The following is a 24,231-nucleotide window of genomic DNA, read 5'->3' as shown; positions in this document are numbered from 1 at the left end:
AGATGGCCTTTGAGCCCATCTATCCAACGATAGATGGCCTTTGAGCCCATCTATCCAACGATAGATGGCCTTTGAGCCCATCTATCCAACGATAGATGGCCTTTGAGCCCATCTATCCAACGATAGAAGGCCTTTGAGCCCATCTATCCAACGATAGGAGTCAAGATTAAGACTAATGATAAGATCACCAATTGAGGATCTAAAGTCTCTTCCATGAGAAGATCCTAGCAGAAACCTTCCATCCAACGATAGATGGCCTTTGAGCCCATCTATCAAACGATAGATGGCCTTTGAACCTATCTATCCAACGATAGATGGCCTTTGAGCCTATCTATCCAACGATAGATGGCCTTTGAGCCCATCTATCCAACAATAGATGGCCTTTGAGCCCATCTGTCCAACGATAGACGGCCTTTGAGCCCATCTATCCAACGATAGATGGCCTTTGAGCTCATCTATCCAACGATATATGGCCTTTGAACCCATCTATCCAACGATAGTTGGCCTTTGAGCTCATCTATCCAACGATAGATGGCCTTTGAGTCCATCTATCCAACGATAGATGGCCTTTGAACCCATCTATCCAACGATAGTTGGCCTTTGAGCCCATCTATCCAACGATAGATGGCCTTTGAGCCCATCTATCCAACGATAGATGGACTTTGAGCCCATCTATCCAACGATAGATGGACTTTGAGCCCATATATCCAACGATAGATGGCCTTTGAGCCCATCTATCCAACGATAGATGGACTTTGAGCCCATCTATCCAACGATAGATGGCCTTTGAGCCCATCTATCCAACGATAGATGGCCTTTGAGCCCATATATCCAACGATAGATGGCCTCTTTGAGCCCATCTATCCAACGATAGATGGCCTCTTTGAGCCTATCTATCCAACGATAGATGACCTTTGAGCCCATCTATCCAACGATAGATGGCCTTTGAGCCCATCTATCCAACGATAGATGGCCTTTGAACCCATCTATCTAAAGATAGTTGGCCTTTGAGCCCATCTATCTAAAGATAGTTGGCCTTTGAGCCCATCTATCCAACGATAGATGGCCTTTGAGCCCATATATCCAACGATAGATGGCCTTTGAGCCCATCTATCCAACGATAGATGGCCTTTGAGCCCATCTATCCAACGATAGATGGCCTTTGAGCCCATCTATCCAACGATAGATGGCCTTTGAGCCCATCTATCCAACGATAGATGGCCTTTGAGCCCATATATCCAACGATAGATGGCCTTTGAGCCCATCTATCCAACGATAGATGGCCTTTGAGACCATCTATCCAACGATAGATGGCCTTTGAGCCCATCTATCCAACGATAGATGGCCTTTGAGCCCATCTATCCAACGATAGATGGCCTTTGAGCCCATCTATCCAACGATAGATGGCCTTTGAGCCCATCTATCCAACGATAGATGGCCTTTGAGCCCATCTATCCAACGATAGATGGCCTTTGAGCCCATCTATCCAACGATAGATGGCCTTTGAGCCCATCTATCCAACGATAGATGGCCTTTGAGTCCATCTATCCAACGATAGATGGCCTTTGAGCTCATCTATCCAACGATAGTTGGCCTTTGAGCTCATCTATCCAACGATAGATGGCCTTTGAGTCCATCTATCCAACGATAGATGGCCTTTGAACCCATCTATCCAACGATAGTTGGCCTTTGAGCCCATCTATCCAACGATAGATGGCCTTTGAGCCCATCTATCCAACGATAGATGGACTTTGAGCCCATCTATCCAACGATAGATGGCCTTTGAGCCCATCTATCCAACGATAGATGGCCTTTGAGCCCATATATCCAACGATAGATGGCCTCTTTGAGCCCATATATCCAACGATAGATGGCCTTTGAGCCCATCTATCCAACGATAGATGGACTTTGAGCCCATCTATCCAACGATAGATGGACTTTGAGCCCATCTATCCAACGATAGATGGACTTTGAGCCCATCTATCCAACGATAGATGGCCTTTGAGCCCATCTATCCAACGATAGATGGCCTTTGAGCCCATATATCCAACGATAGATGGCCTCTTTGAGCCCATCTATCCAACGATAGATGGCCTCTTTGAGCCTATCTATCCAACGATAGATGACCTTTGAGCCCATCTATCCAACGATAGATGACCTTTGAGCCCATCTATCCAACGATAGATGGCCTTTGAGCCCATCTATCCAACGATAGATGGCCTTTGAGCCCATCTATCCAACGATAGATGGCCTTTGAGCCCATCTATCCAACGATAGATGGCCTTTGAGCCCATCTATCCAACGATAGATGGCCTTTGAGCCCATCTATCCAACGATAGATGGCCTTTGAGCCCATCTATCCAACGATAGATGGCCGTTGAGCCCATCTATCCAACGATAGATGGCCTTTGAGCCCATCTATCCAACGATAGATGGCCTTTGAGCCCATCTATCCAACGATAGATGGCCTTTGAGCCCATCTATCCAACGATAGATGGCCTTTGAGCCCATCTATCCAACGATAGATGGCCTTTGAGCCCATCTATCCAACGATAGATGGCCTTTGAGCCCATCTATCCAACGATAGATGGCCTTTGAGCCCATCTATCCAACGATAGATGGCCTTTGAGCCCATCTATCCAACGATAGATGGCCTTTGAGCCCATCTATCCAACGATAGATGGCCTTTGAACCCATCTATCCAAAGATAGTTGGCCTTTGAGCCCATCTATCCAACGATAGATGGCCTTTGAGCCCATATATCCAACGATAGATGGCCTTTGAGCCCATATATCCAACGATAGATGGCCTTTGAGCCCATCTATCCAACGATAGATGGCCTTTGAGCCCATCTATCCAACGATAGATGGCCTTTGAGTCCATCTATCCAACGATAGATGGCCTTTGAGCCCATCTATCCAACGATAGATGGCCTTTGAGCCCATCTATCCAACGATAGATGGCCTTTGAGCCCATCTATCCAACGATAGATGGCCTTTGAGCCCATCTATCCAACGATAGATGGCCTTTGAGCCCATCTATCCAACGATAGATGGCCTTTGAGCCCATCTATCCAACGATAGATGGCCTTTGAGCCATCTACTCTATGGTAGATGGCCTTTGAGCCATCTACTCTATGGTAGATGACCCTAGGCGACATCTACTCTATGGTAGATGTCCCTAAACGACGTCTAATCTGTGACAGATAACCCTAACTGACATCAACTCTATGGTAGTTGACCTTATGCGACATCTACTCTATGGTAGATGACCCTAAGCGACATTTACTCTATTCTAGATGAGTAGGTAGGTGACCCTAAGCGACATCTACCCTACTGAAATTGACATCAACTCTACGGTAGATGACCCTAAGTGAAATCTACTCTATGGTAGATGACCTCAGATACCATCTACTCTATGGTAGATATCCTCAGATGTCATATACTCCATGGCAAATGATCACAGGTGCCATCTATTCAATGTTAGATGGCCGCATATGACATCTACTCCATTCTTGATGATCTCAGAATGTCATTTAGTCTGTGGTAAATGATATCAGATCCCATCTACTGTATGGTATATGACCTCATGTCGTTTAGAGCGAACTATAGAGTAGAGGTAGGGGAAGTCCATGCATGATCTACTCTGCGGTTAATGACTTCAGGTGTCAATCATATTCTATTATGGCCACCGACGTAGCCAGGGAGTTGGCCCGGGGGCCGGAAAATGGTAAATTTTATAATTTTTTTGAAATGTTACTTGCAAATGTGCAAACTTTGTTCGTTGGGTCCCCCGAAATGATGTCGAGATGCATTTCTGACTACGTTCCTGATTATGGCAGAAAGTTCAAGGAATCCATATTTTTTTCTCTCGAGACGGATCGCTCTAAACGACATCGTAAATGCCGAAAAATTTATTTCATCTGTGAAGGCTTAAAAACATCTGATATATGAGCCTAAGCAATACCAACCTTATACATAATTATCCTCTCGAGTCATCTACATGTTATCCCTTATAATAGATAAACCACTCATCCTGTAGTCTTTATTACGAAAATATATTTAAAAACAATCTCATTCTTTTGAAACACATTAAACTTGACGATTTCTCTTAATTGAAAAATGACTTGACATATCCGATTTCCAACCACCACGACCACCACTACCATAATTTATGTAGCTACCTTAATGCGTCTGTCAAATGTTAGACCTCGTCTGGCTCTAACTGTTTCTAATTAGTTACTGTCAAACTTTGTTTCTAGGATTTGTAACAAAAAAAGTTGTTCTTCAACAGCAGGAACAAATCTGACAGCGAGAAAACCCCTCTAAGCCACATCTCCAAGACGAAAGAGTTAGAAAAGCAAAACAAAAACAAAGAAATATTGTTTGGTTGTTTACATTTATTACAGCGGTGTGTTCTTTGGAAAAAAGCAACACCTGATGACCCTGAACTTTTGTATTTTTATGCTTAACAAATCCTGATGTTGTTGCCTTTGTTGTTGTTGCTTGGCATTGTAATAACGTCTTGATTTTATTCTCTACCTTGAAGTTGAGGCGAATTAAATAAAGTCTCAAAAGAATGAAATATTGACAATATCCCCAAAAAATAATTACAAAAGCAACAACAACACCATAAATGTTTTTGTACTGTAAAGTATATGCTTCTCCATTTAACTTAAGGGTGTTTGCGGAGAGGCATTGTTAACAATCTCATTAATTTGTTACAATTTGAATGTATGGCCTCCTGCCAAATAGATGGAAGGAGGGAAAACCCCAACAACAAAGGGTGTGTCACCATCACCATTATCCAAGCAAAAAAGTAGTTGCCATTTGTTTTTGGTAGGCGTTGTGTGCTGTTCGTGTATTTTTTGCCAATCCAAGGTCACGACATGTCTTAATTCCTGGGCACGGTGGCAGCCTGAGTGTGGTGGTGGCCCACTAAAGTACCTGAACGACGAGCCACAAAAACAACATTGTCAACATTTATTTAAACAATTTAAATGGCTTTCATCCAAATTACGGTGAACTTTTAGTGGTGCACCTTAGTTGGCAATTTTCTTTTATTTTTATTTTTAATTTTGTCACTTCGCTTTTAATGAGGATGGGCCCAAAATAAAAACAAAGCAATTTTAGTTGCGGGGATTAAGCAAACGGGTCGTGCACATAAACCGCTTAAATGCAACAGTTACATAAACCACACCGAGAGTGCACAATTTGTGTTGACAATAAACCCTGTAGTTAGGCAACACGACAAAGCGCCTTTTCCACCATCATTACATTCATTATTGCGTTTATGATGATTGTCAATTAATGACCTTCATTGGCGAAAATGTAAAGAAAAACAGACGAGGAAGAGAGTTACCCCTCACAAAGCTATACTTAAAGGGTAATCACATTAAATAGCTGGCGCAAATGACACGCCTTGACAATGAATGTCAACAGCAACAATCATCAAAGCCAGCAACACCAAGACCACCACCACCATCATCATCGACAGCAAGCAGTTCTGTAGAGAACAGCACAACAGAACGACAATTATTTTTGAATGACAGTTTTTTATTTTGTTAAACAAAGGACCAATAACAAAAACAACCAAAGGCAGCACAATAAAATGCATTCATCGCCAGGATATTCAAGGTTTAAAGGCTTGATGGCTCTGTCAAGCCAATGCAATGACAATGCAAAGAAAAAATAAACAACAATAACACTCCAACAATAAACTTTCTCTCTCCCTCTTTCTCTTAGCAATCAAAGTGTAAATTAAATATGTTCTCAAGCCTAATTACCATAATTTTCTTTTATGAATTTTGTAAAAGTTGTTGTAGTTGTTTTTCGATTGAATTACAAAGCAATGGACTTACCTTTAAATGGGATGTCCTTGTGGGGATTGTTATTTCCTGAAATTAAAGAAAAAACAAATGATTATTAAAATACTTGCAAGGCATAGATGAACAAGATGAGCACTCGCCTTTACTTTTTCGTACGAATCACTATACAAATGCTCCCTTCGTGTTCAGAAGCAAGAGAACTTCTAAAGACAATTTTTTAGAAGTTGGAGGGGTTCCAAAGACCCTTCCTAGAAGATAGGATGCTTCTAATGACTCTTTATAGAAGAAATGTGCTTCCAAAGTCCCTTTCTGGAAGAAAGTGTGCTCTTGCGTCTTAAGACCCTCTCTCAAAGAAAGGGTGCCTCTTAAGCCCCTTTCTCTAAGAAAAAGTGACACTTAAGACCCTCTGTCAAAGAAAGGGTAAGACCATTTCTGGAAAAAGTGTGTTTCCAAAGTCGCTCTTAGCTAATATCATATCTAGAAGATATGAGTGCTCTTAAAGTCCCTTTCAGAACAAAGCCTATATAGAAGAAAGGGTGGTTCCAAAGGCCCTCCCCAGATGTAAGGGTGTTGCCTAAGGATCCTTCTGGAAGAAATGTATTCCCAAAGACTCTTTCTAAAAGAAAGAGTGTTTCATAAGACTTTTTCTAGAAGCAGGGGTATTTCCTAAAACCCTTTCTAGAATAAAGGCTGTTTCCTAAGACCTTTTTTCCAAAAAAGTGTGCCTCTTAAGACCCTTTCTCTAAGAAAGGGTGTTTCCTACGACACTTTCTCCAAAAAATGATCCCTCTTAAGACCCTTTCTCTAAAAAAGGGTGCCTCTCAAAACAATCTCTCCAACAAATGGTGCCTCTTAAGATCCTCTCTCCAACAAATGGTGCCTCTTAAGAACCTCTCTCCAACAACTAGTGCCTCTTAAGACCCTCTCTCTAAAAAAGGTTGCCTCTTAAGATTCTCTCTCCAACAAATGGTGCCTTTTAAGACCCTTTCTCTAAGAAAAGGTGCTTCTTAGGACCCTTTTTCTAAAAAGGGTGCCTCTTAACATCCTGTCTCCAACAAATGGTGCCTCTTAAGACCCTCTCTCCAATAAATGGTGCTCTTAAGACCCTTTCTCTAAAACAGGGTGCCTCTTAAGATCCTCTCTCCAACAAATGCTGCCTTTTAAGACCCTTTCTCTAAAAAAGTTGTCTCTTAAGACCCTCTCTCCAACAAATGGTGCTTCTTATGACCCTTTCTTCAACAAATGGCGTCTCTTAAGACCCTTTCTCCAAAAAAGGGTGCCTCTTAAGACATTCTGTACAACAAATGGTGCCTCTTAAGACCCTCCCCCCAAGAAATGGTGCCTCTTAAGACCATCTCTCCAACAAATGGTGCCTCTAAGACCCTTTCAGTAAAAAATGGTGCCTCTTAAGACCCTCTCTCCAACAAATGGTGCCTCTTAAGAACCTCTCTCCAACAACTGGTGCCTCTTAAGACACTTTCTCTAAAAAAGGTTGCCTCTTAAGATCCTCTCTCCAACAAATGGTGCCTCTTATGACCCTTTCTCTAAGAAAAGGTGCTTCTTAGGACCCTTTCTCTAAAAAGGGTGCCTTTTAACATCCTGTCTCCAACAAATGGTGCCTCTTAAGATCCTCTCTCCAACAAATGCTGCCTCTTAAGACCCTTTTTCTAAAAAGGTGCCTCTAAGGACCCTCTCTCCAACAAATTGTGCCTCTTAAGACCCTTTCTCTAAAAAGGGTGCTTCTTAAGATCCTGTCTCCAACAAATGGTGCTTCTTTGGACCCTTTCTTCAACAAATGGCGCCTCTTAAGACCCTTTCTCCAAAAAAGGGTGCCTCTTAAGACCTTCTCTACAACAAATGGTGCCTCTTAAGACCCTCCCCCCAAGAAATGGTGCCTCTTAAGACCATCTCTCCAACAAATGGTGCCTCTAAGACCCTTTCCGTAAAAAATGGTGCCTCTTAAGACCCTCTCTCCAACAAATGGTGCCTCTTAAGACCATCTCTCCAACAAATGGTGCCTCTAAGACCCTTTCAGTAAAAAATGGTGCCTCTTAAGACCCTCTCTCCAACAAATGGTGCCTCTTAAGACCTTTTCTCTAAAAAAGAGTGCTCTTAAGACCCTCTCTCCAACAAATGGTGCCTCTAAGACCCTTTCAGTAAAAAATGGTGCCTCTTAAAACCCTCTCTCCAACATATGGTGCCTCTTAAGAACCTCTCTCCAACAACTGGTGCCTCTTAAGACCCTTTCTCTAAAAAAGGTTGCCTCTTAAGATCCTGTCTCCAACAAATGGTGCATCTTAAGACCCTTTCTCTAAGAAAAGGTGCTGCTTAGGACCCTTTCTCTAAAAAGGGTGCCTCTTAACATCCTGTCTCCAACAAACGGTGCCTCTTAAGACCCTCTCTCCAAAAAAAGGGTGCCTCTTAAGACCCTTTCTCTAAAACAGGGTGCCTCTTAAGATCCTCTCTCCAACAAATGCTGTCTCTTAAGACCCTTTCTCTAAAAAGGTGCCTCTTAAGACCCTCTCTCCAACAAATGGTGCCTCTTAAGACCCTTTCTCTAAAAAGGGTGCTTCTTAAGATCCTGTCTCCAACAAATGGTGCTTCTTAGGACCCTTTCTTTAACAAATTGCGCCTCTTAAGACCCTTTCTCCAAAAAAGGGTGCCTCTTAAGACCTTCTGTACAACAAATGGTGCCTCTTAAGACCCTCCCCCCAAGAAATGGTGCCTCTTAAGACCATCTCTCCAACAAATGGTGCCTCTAAGACCCTTTCAGTAAAAAATGGTGCCTCTTAAGACCCTCTCTCCAACAAATGGTGCCTCTTAAGACCTTTTCTCTAAAAAAGAGTGCTCTTAAGACCCTCTCTCCAACAAATGGTGCCTCTTAAGACCCTTTCTCTAAAAAGGGTGCCTCTTAAGACCCTTTCTCTAAAAAAGGTTGCCTCTTAAGATCCTCCCTCCAACAAATGGTGCCTCTTAAAACCCTTTCTCTAAGAAAGGGTGCTTCTTAGGACCCTTCTCCAAGAAATGGTGTCTCTTAACACCCTTTCTCTAAAAAAGGGTTCTCCTAAGACCCTCTCTCCAACAAATGGTGCCTCTTAAGACCCTCTCTCCAACAAATGGTGCCTCTTAAGACCCTCCCTCCAACAAATGGTGCCTCTTAAGACCATCTCTCCAACAAATGGTGCCTCTAAGACCCTCTCTCCAACAAATGGTGCCTCTTAAGAGCCTTTCCCTAAAAAAGGGTGCCTCTTAAGACATTCTCTACAACAAATGGTGCCCATTAAGACACTCCCTCCAACAAATGGTGCCTCTTAAGATCCTCTCTCCAACAAATGGTGCCTCTTAAGACCCTTTCCCTAAGAAAGGGTGCTTCTTAGGACCCCTTCTCCAACAAATGGTGTCTCTTAAGACCCTTAAGACAAATGGTGCCTCTTAAGACCATCTCTCCAACAAATGGTGCCTCCAAGACCCTTTCAGTAAAAAATGGTGCCTCTTAAGACCCTCTCTCCAACAAATGGTGCCTCTTAAGACCCCCTCTTCAAAAAATGGTGCCTCTTAAGACCCTTCCTCTATGAAAGGATGCCTCTTAAGACCCTTTCTCTAAGAATGGGTGCCTCTTGAGAACCTTCCTCTAAAAAAGGGTGCTTCTTAACACCCTTTCTCTAAAAAGGGGTGTATCTTAGGACCCTTTCTCTAAAAAACGGTGTCTCTTAGGACACTTTCTCTGTGAAAGGATACTTCTTAAGACCCTTTCTGCATGGGTGTCTCCTAGGACACTTTCTCTATGAAAGGATGGTTCTTAGAACCCTTTCTCGAAGAAATGGTGCCGCTTCAGACCCTATCTCTAAGAAGGGGTGCCTCTTGAGACCCTTTCTCTAGAAAAGGTGCCCCTTCAGACCCCGTCTCTAAGTAAGGGTGCCTTTCCATATAGGCCCTTTCTCTATGAAATTGTGCCTTATATAACCCCTTCTCTATAAAAGGGTTTCTCTTATGACCCTTTCTCTAACAAAGGATGCCTCTTAAGAGGAAAGGGTGATTTCTAGGACCCTTTATCTCAGAAATTTTTCCCCTAAGACCCTTTATATAAGAATGGGCGATTCTTAAGACTTATTCCTTAAGAAATGGTTCTTTTTTAATGCCCTTTCTCTAAGAAAGATTGAATTTTAAGACCTTTTCTCTATGAAATTGTGCCTCTTAAAATACTTTCTCTAAGAAAGGAGGGCGCTTAAAACCCTCGAAGAAAGTTTGCGAGGAGGAACCCCACAGTTTATGATGGATGTTGCTTTAGATGTTATCCGAGGCTAGGATATGACGAATTTTCCACTTATCGTTAGGCGCCATAATAGTTCCGGAAGCCTGGAGATGAACAGAGTGGCAACGATGCCAACAAAGATTAATTATACATACAGATGAATCATGAGGCGTTACTCCTCCCCATCATCAGAGCGTGCTATCCAGTTGCGGATCATCAACACGGATTCCTGAAGTTGTATAGTACCACAACAACACTGCACGCCATTTACACGCATATTAGCCAAAGTCTCAACCAGAACAGTCCGTGTCGCAGAAAATTGGTGGTAGCCATTGGAGGATGTCGAAAATATAACCCTCCGGCCTTGTTTGAAACGTTGGGTCACCTATAAAACGTCGCTGCCTGTAAAACGTGAAATTCAGAAACACGAAGCCAAACCTCGTAGAGTGGACCAGGCAGTTCCCCAAGATATCTCCGGAAGTGTTTAACCTCTGGCTTTTTGCAAGTCCATGCTCTCCCCACGGCATTGAGATAATTAGGTACACGAATGATTGTACACTCATTGCGTCTGGTCCTCCCCGTTAAAGTTAAAATTTGTGCCAGACTGAATGCCCATCTCAATGATCTTGTTGAGTTTAAACAAGCGAGGAATATCCACCATTAAGTCAACACTGACGTTGTTCCCCACATGAACTGCGAATGTGCAGATCGAGAGATCAACAATTCCGACCACTAGTTACGCCAGAAGGTGCAATGGTGATTACACCCGTATTGCACACTAGGGATATAACTTTTTGCACTTTTTTTGCAAATATCAAAAATACCACCACATAGCCGTGTAGAGCATGAAAAACTATTATGAAATGTGGTGTCAATATTTCTCTACCGCGAAAAAAGTTTCCGCACCAAATGCATTGAAGTTCTGTAATGCATTTTTTAATTTTATCTGTCATAACAACATATTTGCTTTTCATTAAAATTTTTATTTTTTTGTAATCTAATTTAAAATCATTATCAAAGCGTTCTGGACCAATTTCTTCTCAAATCGCGCCATTTCGGACCATATTAAGATTTTTTGACACTATTGCAATTTTTGGTTTTTCTTTATAAACTCGTGAATTTTATGTTTATATTTTTTTAACCTATCGGACAAGAGAATATGGAGTCATTTGCAACTAATTCGCAAAAGTTACAGGCTGTTTTTGTTGACTTTGCCGGCAGTACTTGGCAGTACTTGGAGAGCAGATTAGGGAACCTTGTTAACCAAACACAATGCGATAGGCCTGTCTGTGCTAAGCTAAGCGGCGACAGTGTGGTTTGCTAAAGTAAGTGATGAAGGAACTTGCAAACATGCCAGAATGTAGCCCTGAGAACTGCAACAGGGTGGCTCCACATTTCTTCATTGGACCACTTATACGAGGAATCTAAGATCTTGCCGGTGCATCTGCACAACAGAATGTTGTCGTTGAATTATCTGCGTGGGTGCAATTGGCAAAACCATTCAAATCACCATCTAGTGGCTAGGTACCCCAACCCAAGCATTTTGAAACAGATCTTCATGATCTAGATAGGGATGTCCAAAGACACACAAAATAACCTCTAGATCAACATCAGGCAGTTTTGAGTGGTATTCATACGGAGATCACTCACTATGCGGGCTAGCGGAAGCACAAAAACTACTTAGACAAGCGAGAGTTGTTTTGGCGAAATAAAAATCCGGTTGGAGCAGCGCCTGCTAAACCTTTTGGTGGAGGATACAAATGTTTTATGAACCAATTTTGCTTATTACAAATGAAAACTGTTTCTGAGGCTGTTAATGCCATTCTCCGTTAGTGACCGCTAATCTTTTACAATAACATAAACCCAATTATGAATTGTATTCTAGATGTAGATTAGAATAGTTACTGAGTCCATAGTGCCCTATTTTGCCCAGAAAATCAATTTTAGAAGTGTTCAGTACGTCAATTAACTTTGACTTCTCCTAAGGTTGACATATATGTAGCCGTATAAAAAATATTTTATTTTTAAAATTGCACTTTTTAGCTCTATCTTGGAAACCTATCTCCGTTTTGTATTAATATATCTTCGAAAATGTTGTAGCTAGACCCGGAAAAAAATTATATAAGATACCAATTATATAAATCAGTTTAATGTGAGTTGAAAACTTATAAAATGTAACCATTTTGTGTACAAAAAGAAGGGTTAAACAAAAACGGCATTTTCATTTAGTGCCTATCATACCTTGCCCTACAAAACTGGCAATCATAAATCACAATTCAGTGTCAATTTATTTTTTTTTCTTTATTTCTGTTCAGAAACGTTCATTTATTCATAAAAACATTTTCCAAAAATAAAAGGAAAGAAACGAAGATGAATCGTTTGCACTGCTATTGGGACTAATTGGACTGAAAATGCCAAAGGTATGTAAAAAACTGTGAAAATATCATCGGTCACAAATTGGTCGTCATACCAATACCAAGAACCAATTGGCAAAAAGAGTTAATAGAGGTAGAAATTATGATGAATGTAAAAGCAAAATGTTAAGGTTAAACATGAAATTTGATGAGTCTCCAAATATAATAACTTGTTTGTATTTGCCAGTTTTTTGCACATAAAGTACTAAGCCTTTTTAATTAGTCTGTGAAAAAGATTTTCTTTAATTTTAATTTTTTTCTGTGTGTTAAATCCCACAAAAATTCTTAAAATATCATTAAAGTCAATTAATAACGAAACGGCAGACTTGTAGACACAACATTTTATTTGGGTTTGGGTTTCTTTTTTATTTTCACAAGATTTCAATGCCGTTAAGTTTTCCTTTGTCAGATTTCAAATTACGAAACGAAAAAGAGACCTTCCTTTTTGTGGATAATTCATTGTCCTTTTAAGCATTATTGGACAGGTTATAAGGAACAAAGGCTGTTTTGAGCTGCTCCAAAATGTCATTCATTCATTCATTGTTGAGTTGAAAATGATTTTTATTGGTTCTTTGGCATTGATAAAAAATGCGATAACATATTCCACATACAGGTACGTGTAATATAAAATAAAATTGTGTAAATGTGTGTGAGCAGAGCAGAGGATTTGACTTTTTTATTAAACAATAACACGCAAAACTTTAGAGGATTTGTTTTGCTGGCTAAATAGTGTCGTTGGTTGGTTTGGATATTTGATGATTTTCATTATTATATTTTTTTCGAACGAACCATTTAGAGCCCAGCCAGAAGCAGCAATGGCCTTGGTATTTCGTTCAATTGTTCATTTTAAAGTTATGTTTACAAGGTAATTATTACTGTGGGCAGGGGGCGGGGACTTTCTAAATTATAGTTGAGCCAAAAACAGGCACGCCGCCATCTTATCGCCAGAAATTAATTACAAGGAAACCAATTAAAGGAAAGGTAGTTGGCCAGCAGCGTTCATGGTATGATATTAAATATTGAAAACAAAAAGCTATTGGAGCTGCTAACCGCTAAGAGGTGGAGCCAATAGGGTAACCCACTTAAACTAATTATCCATTTTCATAATTAGTTATAATTGTTCAATAAAACTTTGTACAACGAACAAAGAACCATGGAAATAATTAAACACACATGTTGAAAGAAGACGTCTTACTTTAAGTCTAATCATCCGAAATGTGTTTAGGAAAAAACTTCGGTTAGCAATTATTGACACATGTTATTAAAAGTTACAATTAGGAGTAATTAAAAAGTGTCACATTTTCACTTCTCACATAACCTCTTAAAAAACTGATTTTAAATTAATTATCTACATATGTACGTTATTATATACATACCTTAATAATAATAAATCGGTTTATTTAAAATCTCTTCTTCTAAAACCCAAACCCAACCTTAGTAATCTAAACATTCAGTCGCAGTGGAGTAGTGACATAATCTGAAGTCCGTATACTAAACGAATCTATATTCTCCAGAATAAATAATTTGAATTAATTGAATTAATCGAGCTAACATGACCTAATTTTAACTGACGTGGAGTACACGACTTCTATAATCATCTACTGTAAAATGGATGGCCTCAATACTCATCTATTCTTCAGGAGATGTGCCCCACAGTCATATACTGTATATTTTACGACCTCCAAGATCATCTAATGTAGAGTAGATGACATCGTCTGTAGTCATCTACTACAGAGTACTGTGGAGTAGATGACTTCCATAGTCATCTATTGTAGAGTAGATGATTTCCATGGTAATCTACTGCAGAGTAGATGACTTCCATAGTCACACACTGTAGAGTCGATGACTTCAACGTAATCTTCTGTAGAATATATGACTTCTATAGTCTTGCACCGTACAGTAGATGACATCCATAGACATCTACTGTAGAGTAGATGACTTCCATGGTCATCTACTGTAGAGTAAATGACCTCAATACTCCCTTTTGTAGAGAAGATGTGCTCCATAGTCATATACTGTATATAAGATGACTTCCGTAGTCATCTACTGTATAGTAGATATCGACTGTAAAGTAGATGACTTCCATAGTCATCTACTGCAGAGTAGATGACTTCCGTAGTCACCTACTGCAGAGTAGATGACTTTCGTAGTCACCTACTGCAGAGTAGATGACTTCCGTAGTCATCTACTGTAGAAAAGATGACTTTCGTAAACATCTACTTTAGAGCAAATGACTTCCGTAATCATCTACTGTAGAGTAGATGACTTCCGTAGTCATCTACTGTAGAGCAAATGATATCCGTAGTCATGTACTGTAGAGAAATGACTGCCGTAGTTATCTACTGTAGAGCAGACGACTTCACTAGTCATCTACTGTAGATTAGATAACTTCCGTAATAATGTACTGTAGAGTAGATGACTTCCGTAATCATCTACTGTAGAGTAGATGACTTCGTAGTCATCTACTGTAGAGTAGATGACTTCCATAGTCATCTACTGTAGAGTAGATGACTTCCATAGTCATCTACTGTAGAGTAGATGAATTCCATAGTCATCTACTGTAGAGTAGATGACTTCTATAGTCGTCTACTGTAGAGTAGATGACTTCCATAGACATCTACAGCAGAGTAGATCACTTCCCTAGTCATGATATCCTAGTAGATGATATCCATAGTCATCTACTGTAGAGTATATGACTTCTATAGTCATCTACTGTAGAGTAGATGATATCCATAGTCATCTACTGTATAGTAGATGACTTCCATAGTCATCTACTGTAGAGTAGATGACTTCCATAGTCACCTACTGTAGAGTAGATGACTTCCATAGTCATCTACTGTAGAGTAGATGACTTCCATAGTCATCTACTGTAGAGTAGATGAATTCCATAGTCATCTACTGTAGAGTAGATGACTTCCATAGTCGTCGACTGTAGAGTAGATGACTTCCATAGACATCTACAGCAGAGTAGATCACTTCCCTAGTCATCTACTGTAGAGTAGATGACTTCCATAGTCATCTACTGTAGAGTAGATGACTTCCATAGTCATCTACTGTAGAGTAGATGACTTCCATAGTCATCTACTGTAGAGTAGATGACTTCCATAGTCATCTACTGTAGAGTAGATGACTTCCATAGTCGTCTACTGTAGAGTAGATGAATTCCATAGTCATCTACTGTAGAGTAGATGACTACCATAGTCACCTACTGTAGAGTAGATGACTTCCATAGTCGTCTACTGTAGAGTAGATGACTTCCATAGTCACCTACTGTATAGTAGATGACATCCACAGTCATCTACTGTAGAGTAGATGAATTCCATAGTCATCTACGGTAGAGTAGATGACATCCATAGTCATCTACTGTAGAGTAGATGACTCCCATAGTCATCTACTGTAGAGTAGATGAATTCCATAGTCATCTACTGTAGAGTAGATGACTTCTATAGTCGTGTACTGTAGAGTAGATGACTTCCATAGACATCTACAGCAGAGTAGATCACTTCCCTAGTCATCTACTGTAGAGTAGATGACTTCCATAGTCATCTACTGTAGAGTAGATGACTTCCATAGTCATCTACTGTAGAGTAGATGACTTCCATAGTCATCTACTGTAGAGTAGATGACTTCCATAATCGTCTACTCTAGAGTAGATGACTTCCATAGTCATCTACTGTAGAGTAACTTCCATAATCATCTACTGTAGAATAGATGACTTCCAAAGTCATCTACTGTAGAATAGATGACTTCCAAAGTCATCTTCTGTAGAATAGATGACTTCCAAAGACATCTACTGTAAAGCAGATGACTTTCATAGTCATCTACTGTAGAGTGGATGACGTCCATAGTCATCTACTGTAGAGTAGATGACTTCCATAGACATCTACAGCAGAGTAGATGACTTCCCTAGTCATCTACTTTAGAGTAGATGAGTTCCACAGTCACCTACTGTATAACCCCTCTCAAAAGTTATGTACCATATATAATCGAATTTTTTGCAATAAATGTTAAAAACGAAAAAAAAACCGAGATAAATCAACATTACATTTGAGACTGTTGATGTGTAATTAAAAGTCAAACTCACTGACACACACACACATACAGAAACGTATATTTGGTATTTGTTTATCATTTGTAATTGTTGTTGTTTGTGTTTGTTGATTTTACACATTTCCTCCTCTCATAAAAATCCATTAATTTCTCTTCTATAATTGCAGTAAAATATTTGTATGCGATCCTCGTCCTCTTCCTCCTCCTCATTTCCAATTGATAGCCAAACAACGGGAAATAAGAGACTGGGGATGAAAAACCACAATAAAAAGGATTTGATTTTTAAATATGCAGGTAAGAGAGAAACAGCAGAAGAGGCAACAAAACGATTTTTTTGTTTTTTTATCATTTACATGTGACATTTTTTTTGGAATATGTTGAAGTAACATTGAAGTGGCAGTGATGGATTAACTAAGCGAAAGTTGTAAAAATCTCAAATTTAAAGAGGCTCCAATGTCCTTTATCAACGATGTCAGCAATTGTTTATGGATTTCCGTTGCTGATGCTCCACCTTGGAATTCAATATTCAAATCCATGTAGCTTTCTCCATCCTCTAATAAATGGCAAAACTGTTTTGGACCATATTTCACGTTTTTTTAAGAACCCATCAAAATAGTTATACCTCAACATAACCACCACCATTGTTTATTTCAACAACAACAAAAATACAAACAAAAGTGGTTGGTGTCCAATGTGAAGTGTTTTCTTCGTTTTTGTGGCAAGTCTGCAGCTTGTCGTTGTTTTCAACATTCCAACAGAAATCTATTATTGATAGTGCCAAACTCAGTAAACGAATCGACCGACCAAGCGGACAGACCAACCAACCGACCAACCAAATGCTATGTTGTTGGCAAGTCCAATTTAGCTCAATGCTGGCTGCCAGCTGTTGCATTCGTACCAAAAAACAATAACAACACCCAGTTTTTACTATATTTGTATGTTGTTTCTTTCATATGTTACCTCGTTGTTCACCTCCTCCCCGCCACTCGCAAATAACTCTTGTCCTTGCCGCAGCATTGCAACAATTCTCCACCAGCCATCATTAGTGGAGCAAAAACAGCAATTGTTCTCGATTTGTGCCACAAACAAAACAAAAAACAAAACGAAAAGTTATGTTGAAGCACAAAAAGCAATGTGAGGGAGGCAAAGCAGGGTGTAGGGGAGGTTCATTGAACATTAAAAGTGCAAACAAAAAACTGAATTAAATTGACTGAAGTTGTTTTGTTGAAAGGATCTAAATATCGAGCAATAGCAAGCGTGCCATTTTAGACGAAAAAAGGATAATGGGATTTTTTCATTTTATTGCTTTGTTCGAAGGAAATGCATCAGGATATCATTAGATTTGTTATTGGCAACAGCAGTAGCAGCAGAAAAATGTTTATTGCAATATTTTATAGTTATAGTAAGCGTTTTTTAAATGTGTTATTAAAAATAAAGATGAGGAATGTTATTGAAATTTGTATTAACACTTTGATATGATACTCTAGGGTAGAGTAGATGACCTACATTATTATCTACTGTAGAGAAGATGGTCACCACAGTCATCTACTGCAGAGCAAATGATCGCATAATCATCTACAATAGAGTTGAAGACATCCTAAGTCAGCTAATGTAGAGTAGATAAGCCCCAAAACCATCTACAGTACAGAAGATGACATCCATATTCATCCACTGAACAGAAAATTGACTCCATATTCGTCTACAATAGAGTAGTTGTCCCCCAATGACATATACTGTAGAGAATATGATCTCCATTGTCATCTACTGTAGAGTAAATGCCCTCAATTGTCATATACTGTAAAGTAGATGACCTCCATTGTCAACCGCTGTAGAGTAGATGACCGACATTGTCATCTACTGTAGAGTAGATGACCTCCATATTCATCTACTGCAGATAAGATGACCTCCACTGTCATCTTCTGTAGAGTAGATGACCTCCATTGTCATCAACTGTAGATTAGATGCCCTCCATTGTCATCTACTGTAGAGTAGATGCCCTCCATTGTCATCTACTGTAGAGTAGATGACCTCCATATTCATCTACTGCAGATAAGATGACCTCCACTGTCATCTTCTGTAGAGTAGATGACCTCCATTGTCATCAACTGTAGATTAGATGACCTCCATTGTCATCTACTGTAGAGTAGATGCCCTCCATTGTCATCTACTGTAGAGTAGATGACCTCCATTGTCATCTACTGTAGAGTAGATGACCTACATTGTCATCTACTGTAGAGTAGATGACCTCCATATTCATCTACTGCAGATTAGATGACCTCCATTGTCATCTTCTGTAGAGTAGATCACCTCCATTGTCATCTACTGCAGATTAGATGACCTACATTGTCATCTACTGCAGATTAGATGACTTCCGTTGTCATCTACTGCAGATAAGATGTCCTCCATTGTCATCTACTGTAGAGTAGATGACTCCCATTGTCATCTACTGCAGATTACATGACCTCCATTGTCATCTACTGCGGATTAGATGACCTCCATTGTCATCTACTACCGATTAGATGACCTCCATTGTCATCTACTGTAGAGTAGATGACCTCTATTGTCATCTACTGCCGATAAGATGACCTTCATTGTCATCTACTGCGGATTAGATGACCTCCATTGTCATCTACTACCGATTAGATGACCTCCATTGTCATCTACTGCAGAGTAGATGACCTACATTGTCATCCACTGTAGAGTAGATGACCTCCATTTTCATCTACTGCAGATTATATGACCTCCATTGTAATCTACTGTAGAGTAGATGACCTCCACTGTCATCTACTGCAGATTAGATGACCTCCATTGTAATCTACTGTAGAGTAGATGACCTCCACTGTCATCTACTGCAGTTTAGATGACCTCCATTGTCATCTACTGCAGATTATATGACCTCCATTGTAATCTACTGTAGAGTAGATGACCTCCACTGTCATATACTGTAGAGTAGATGACCTCCACTATCATCTACTGCAGATTAGATGACCTCCAATGTCATCTACTGTAGAGTATATTACCTACATTGTCTTCTACTGTAGAGTAGATGACCTCCATTGTCATCTACTGCAGATTATATGACCTCTATTGTAATCTACTGTAGAGTAGATGACCTCCACTGTAATCTACTGTAGAGTAGATGACCTCCATTGTCATCTACTGCAGATTATAAGACCTCCATTGTAATCTACTGTAGAGTAGATGACCTCCACTGTCATCTACTGTAGAGTAGATGACCTCCACTGTCATCTACTGTAGAGTAGATGACCTCCACTATCATCTACTGCAGATTAGATGACCTCCAATGTCATCTACTGTAGAGTATATTACCTACATTGTCTTCTACTGTAGGGTAGATGACCTCCATTGTCATCTACTGCAGATTATATGACCTCTATTGTAATCTACTGTAGAGTAGATGACCTCCACTGTCATCTACTGTAGAGTAGATAACCTCCACTGTCATCTACTGTAGAGTAGATGACCTCCACTGTCATCTACTGTAGAGTAGATGACCTGCACTGTCATCTACTGCAGATTAGATGACCTCCATTGTCATCTACTGTAGAGTAGATGACCTCCATTGTCTTCTACTGTAGAGTAGATGACCTCCAGTGTCATCTACTGCAGATTAGATGACCTCCATTGTCATCCACTGTAGAGTAGATGACCTCCATTTTCATCCACAATAAAGTAGATGACCTCCATTGTCATCTACTGTAGAGTAGATGACTCCCATTGTCATCTACTGCAGATTATATGACCTCCATTGTCATCTACTGCAGATTAGATGACCTCCATTGTCATCTACTGCCGATTAGATGACCTCCATTGTCATTTACTGTATAGTAGATGACCTCTATTGTCATCTACTGCCGATAAGATGACCTTTATTGTCATCTACTGCAGAGTAGATGACCTACATTGTCATCTACTGTAGAGTAGATGACCTCCATTTTCATCTACTGCAGATTATATGACCTCCATTGTCATCTACTGCAGATTAGATGACCTCCATTGTAATCTACTGTAGAGTAGATGACCTCCATTGTCATCTACTGTAGAGTAGATGACCTCCACTGTCATCTACTGCAGATTAGATGACCTCCATTGTCATCTACTGTATAGTAGATGGCCTCCATTTTCATCCACAATAAAGTAGATGACCTTTATTGTCATCCACTGTAGATTAGATGCCCTCCATTGTCATCCACTGTAGAGTAGATGACCTCCATTGTCATCCACTGTAGATTAGATGCCCTCCATTGTCATCCACTGTAGAGTAGATGACCTCCACTGTCATCTACTGCAGATTAGATGACCTCCATTGTCATCTACTGTAGAGTAGATGACCTCCATTGTCTTCTACTGTAGAGTAGATGACCTCCATTGTCTTCTACTTTAGAGTAGATGACCTCCATTGTCTTCTACTGTAGAGTAGATGACCTCCATTGTCATCCACTGTAGAGTAGATGACCTCCATTTTCGTCTACTGTATAGTAGATGACCAAAATAGTCATCTTGTTCCACAAACATCCCATACGGGACAAGGGAGACTTCTCTCATATCAATGAGTGCACCCCGATTCATATTTAGCTCAATGATATGGGACCTACAGTTTATCGCCGAATCCGAACGGCGTGTCTAAGACACCACTTTTATAGAGCAGTTTTACATGGCTGAAATACACAGGAAATGTCGCCAACATTACATACCATTGCACCACGGTGGTAACCGTCATCTACTGTAGAAAATATGACCATTCATTGTCATCTACTGTAGAGTAGATTACCTCTACTATAACCTTCCGTAGATTAGATTATCTCTACTGCAGAGTAGATAACCCCTACTGTCATCTACTGTAGAATATATGACTTCCATTATATATTGTAGAGTAGATGATCTCCATTGCTACTACTGTCACCTCCATAGTTATTTAAAGTAGTGTAGATGACCTCCGTAACCATCTACTGGGAGTAGATGATCATCATAGTCATCTACTAGGAGTAGATGATCATCATAGTCATCTACTGTGCAGTAAAGGACCTTCATATGCATCTACTTTAGAGTAGATGACTTCCGTAGTCACCTACTGTGACATAAGTGACATCTCGAGTTATCTACTGTAGAGTAGATTACGTCTAAAGTCATCTTCTGTAGGTATGATGACCTCTAAAGTCATTTACTGTAGAGTGGTTGGCCTGTCTCAACCTTGGTCATGATTTCGGTAGTTATTTGGGAGTATATTCACATCTACTGCGGGTTAAATGTACTCCAGTAACTTCTAATGTAGGCATGATCACATCCATAACAACCTATTTTGAAGTAGGTAACCTGCACTACTAACTACAGCGGGTTATATGGCCTCCAGAGTGGAGTTGATGACCTCTTTAGTGAATATGGAACGGCAGTATATATTTTATGACTTAATTCCATTCTCACTTATTGTGGGCGAGGTGAGCATCGTAAGCATATACTACTTCTACGGTGGTATTGGAAATCTGTAGATTCTATTTCAATAATAATATGAAAGACAATCACACGAGATGATATCCATTTCTTTCTAATTTGAAATCACAAAAACGAATACGAAAAACTTCCATGAACTATAAGGCCTACCATCTCATGTATTCTGAAAAAAAACATGTTGCTGAAAAGTTAAACTGTAACCAGAGATACTTTACTTGTCACGTTTGACATAACTTGTCAACAATTGGTCAAAAGTTTTATAACTTTTATGACAAGCATTGGTGTGAGTTTCTTTGATAGTTATAATGTAGATATGATTCCTTGGTTGAGGTTTGTCAACACAAGAAATTCCCCCATTATGTTGTAATTTTACATAATGGTAATCTCTTGTAATAATCACCCCCCATGTTGATGGGCATTTGTACACAAAGTAAAATTGTGCATGAAGTTATGATTTTACAATAAAGACAAATAGGATGGAAGTTCCACCTAAGCCACGCTGAGAGTGACCTATAGCAAAGGAAAACCATAAATTAAAAGGGCTAACCTTAAAGAGGCAGTAGCAATTTTTTGGAAAGGGAATTCCTTAGATTTGTTATAATTTAACATTTCTTATGGTAGGCATCTTCTTTTGCTTTGTTTCCAAAAAGTATGTTAAAATTATATGGTTCCTTGAGCATTCTTTTTAACAAAAGATTCCTTTGTTTTTAATTTTTGTTTGTTTTCTTCCTGGTCATATCTTTTGTCATATGTCATGTTCTTCTTCTTCTTTGTTTGTCTCTTCCCGTTTCTTTTTTCTCATCCACAAACCACAGAAACAAGAAAAAAGACGCGAACTGCGTCTGAAACGATTTTGGCGTTCGCCAAAAACCACATCATCCGAAGATTCGACCGGATACGAGAGTCCAACACGGGCCAAGAGCTCTGCAAATGATGTCCAGCGTTTTAATCACTTGCACTACACAAGTTTGGCTCAGAATGCTCCCATGCATGATGGTGGTGCGGATAGCGAAGGCGGTGGCGTTGGCGGTAATAAAAATAAAACATCCTTGGGAAATGGTGGTTCGTCTTCACTCAACAATAAGCCCACATGTTCATTACCATTACTACAAGTTTGGCCAAGTCAGGTAGGTAATAAATGTAAAAGAAAACACAAACACGCGTACAGAAATTATCTGAGACTTGAAACAACTAACCTGACCTTACAGTGAGGGTTCAAGTAAGCTTAGATCTTCTTTTTTGACATTGCGATAATAAGAAGAGATAACAACCACAACAACAAGAAATACTAATAAAAAAACCGTTGACAATTGTTTGCTTTTGAGTTTTCTTTGGTTTTTATTATCTGGAAATATAAAACAACAAATTATTTCTTTTTGTTTTTTTAATTATATTTTTTAATTTTAAACATCCTTTACACCCATACGTATCGTACATGCATACTGACATTTGATATTTTTTAAGGCATCAGTAGCTCTGTGCATAACTCATACATACAGACACATAACTAGGGATGGAAAATTTAAATTAAGGGAAATTTGTTATCGCCTTCTACAAGATATTGGTCTTTTATTGAAAAACTTGGGCCCACAGAATAGCGTGAAGTATTTTCTAATAGAGAATCGAATGGTTATTATCAAGAATGAAAAGGTTTTGAAATAGAACAAGTAAAAAAGTGGTTAAGTTCGGCCGAGCCGAACTTTTTATACCCTCCATTATGAAATAGTCTAAATTAAAATGGAATAATTATTTTCCTTTCACAATTTTAGGTGGAAACATTTTTCGACCACGGATACCCCACAAATGCCTAAATTATCTAATCTAATCTAAAAAATGTGTTCAGCCGGTTGAAAAATAGCACCTACGGGGCTATATCAAAGTGAGGACCCATCTTTACAATTTTTGGCGCAAAAGTGTTATAACTGCATGGGACCTAAAAAGTCAAATTACGGGTAGTTCCGTTAAACAATGTAGCTAAGACGCTGAAAACAAGTAAAAAAGTGTCAGCCGGCTTTGCCGACATATATATACCTTCAGCCAATATGAAGTAAAATCTTCACCTAAGGACAGATCGAATGTATTTAAGGTCTCTTCAGAATTTTGTGGGCCTTTTTGGACATTTGAACTTGCCGCCAAAAATGTGGATTAGGAATTAACTGCACTAAGACACAAATGTTGAACTTTTGTGTTGGAGGTACACTTAGGGGGGACCGATATGG

At 39.5% G+C, this 24,231-nt stretch overlaps 1 protein-coding gene and 1 long non-coding RNA gene across 5 annotated transcripts in view; one reads left to right on the top strand and one right to left on the bottom strand.

Annotated features, from left to right (window-relative positions):
• LOC141401071 (uncharacterized) overlaps positions 1-24,231 on the bottom strand; it is a 184,230-nt gene that overhangs the window by 101,753 nt on the left and 58,246 nt on the right. For both annotated transcript variants that reach the window (XR_012412263.1, XR_012412264.1), the window contains exon 2: positions 5,861-5,896. This is a non-coding gene — a long non-coding RNA (uncharacterized lncRNA). The remainder of the gene's footprint in view (positions 1-5,860; positions 5,897-24,231) is intronic.
• Positions 1-24,231, top strand: part of LOC141401067 (uncharacterized) — a 123,658-nt gene that overhangs the window by 92,908 nt on the left and 6,519 nt on the right. For all 3 annotated transcript variants that reach the window (XM_073980895.1, XM_073980896.1, XM_073980894.1), the window contains exons 3-4: positions 16,711-16,837; positions 22,828-23,139. In XM_073980895.1, coding sequence (XP_073836996.1) covers positions 16,832-16,837; positions 22,828-23,139 — 318 coding nt within the window. In that variant the 5' untranslated portion in view covers positions 16,711-16,831. The remainder of the gene's footprint in view (positions 1-16,710; positions 16,838-22,827; positions 23,140-24,231) is intronic.

This window comes from Musca autumnalis, unplaced genomic scaffold, assembly GCF_047663935.1.
Source record: "Musca autumnalis isolate F117 unplaced genomic scaffold, ASM4766393v1 scaffold_4, whole genome shotgun sequence".
NCBI classification, from domain to species: Eukaryota; Metazoa; Arthropoda; class Insecta; order Diptera; family Muscidae; genus Musca; species Musca autumnalis.
Note: the sequence above shows the minus strand (reverse complement) of the source record. Positions and strands in the feature narration are given on the sequence as shown.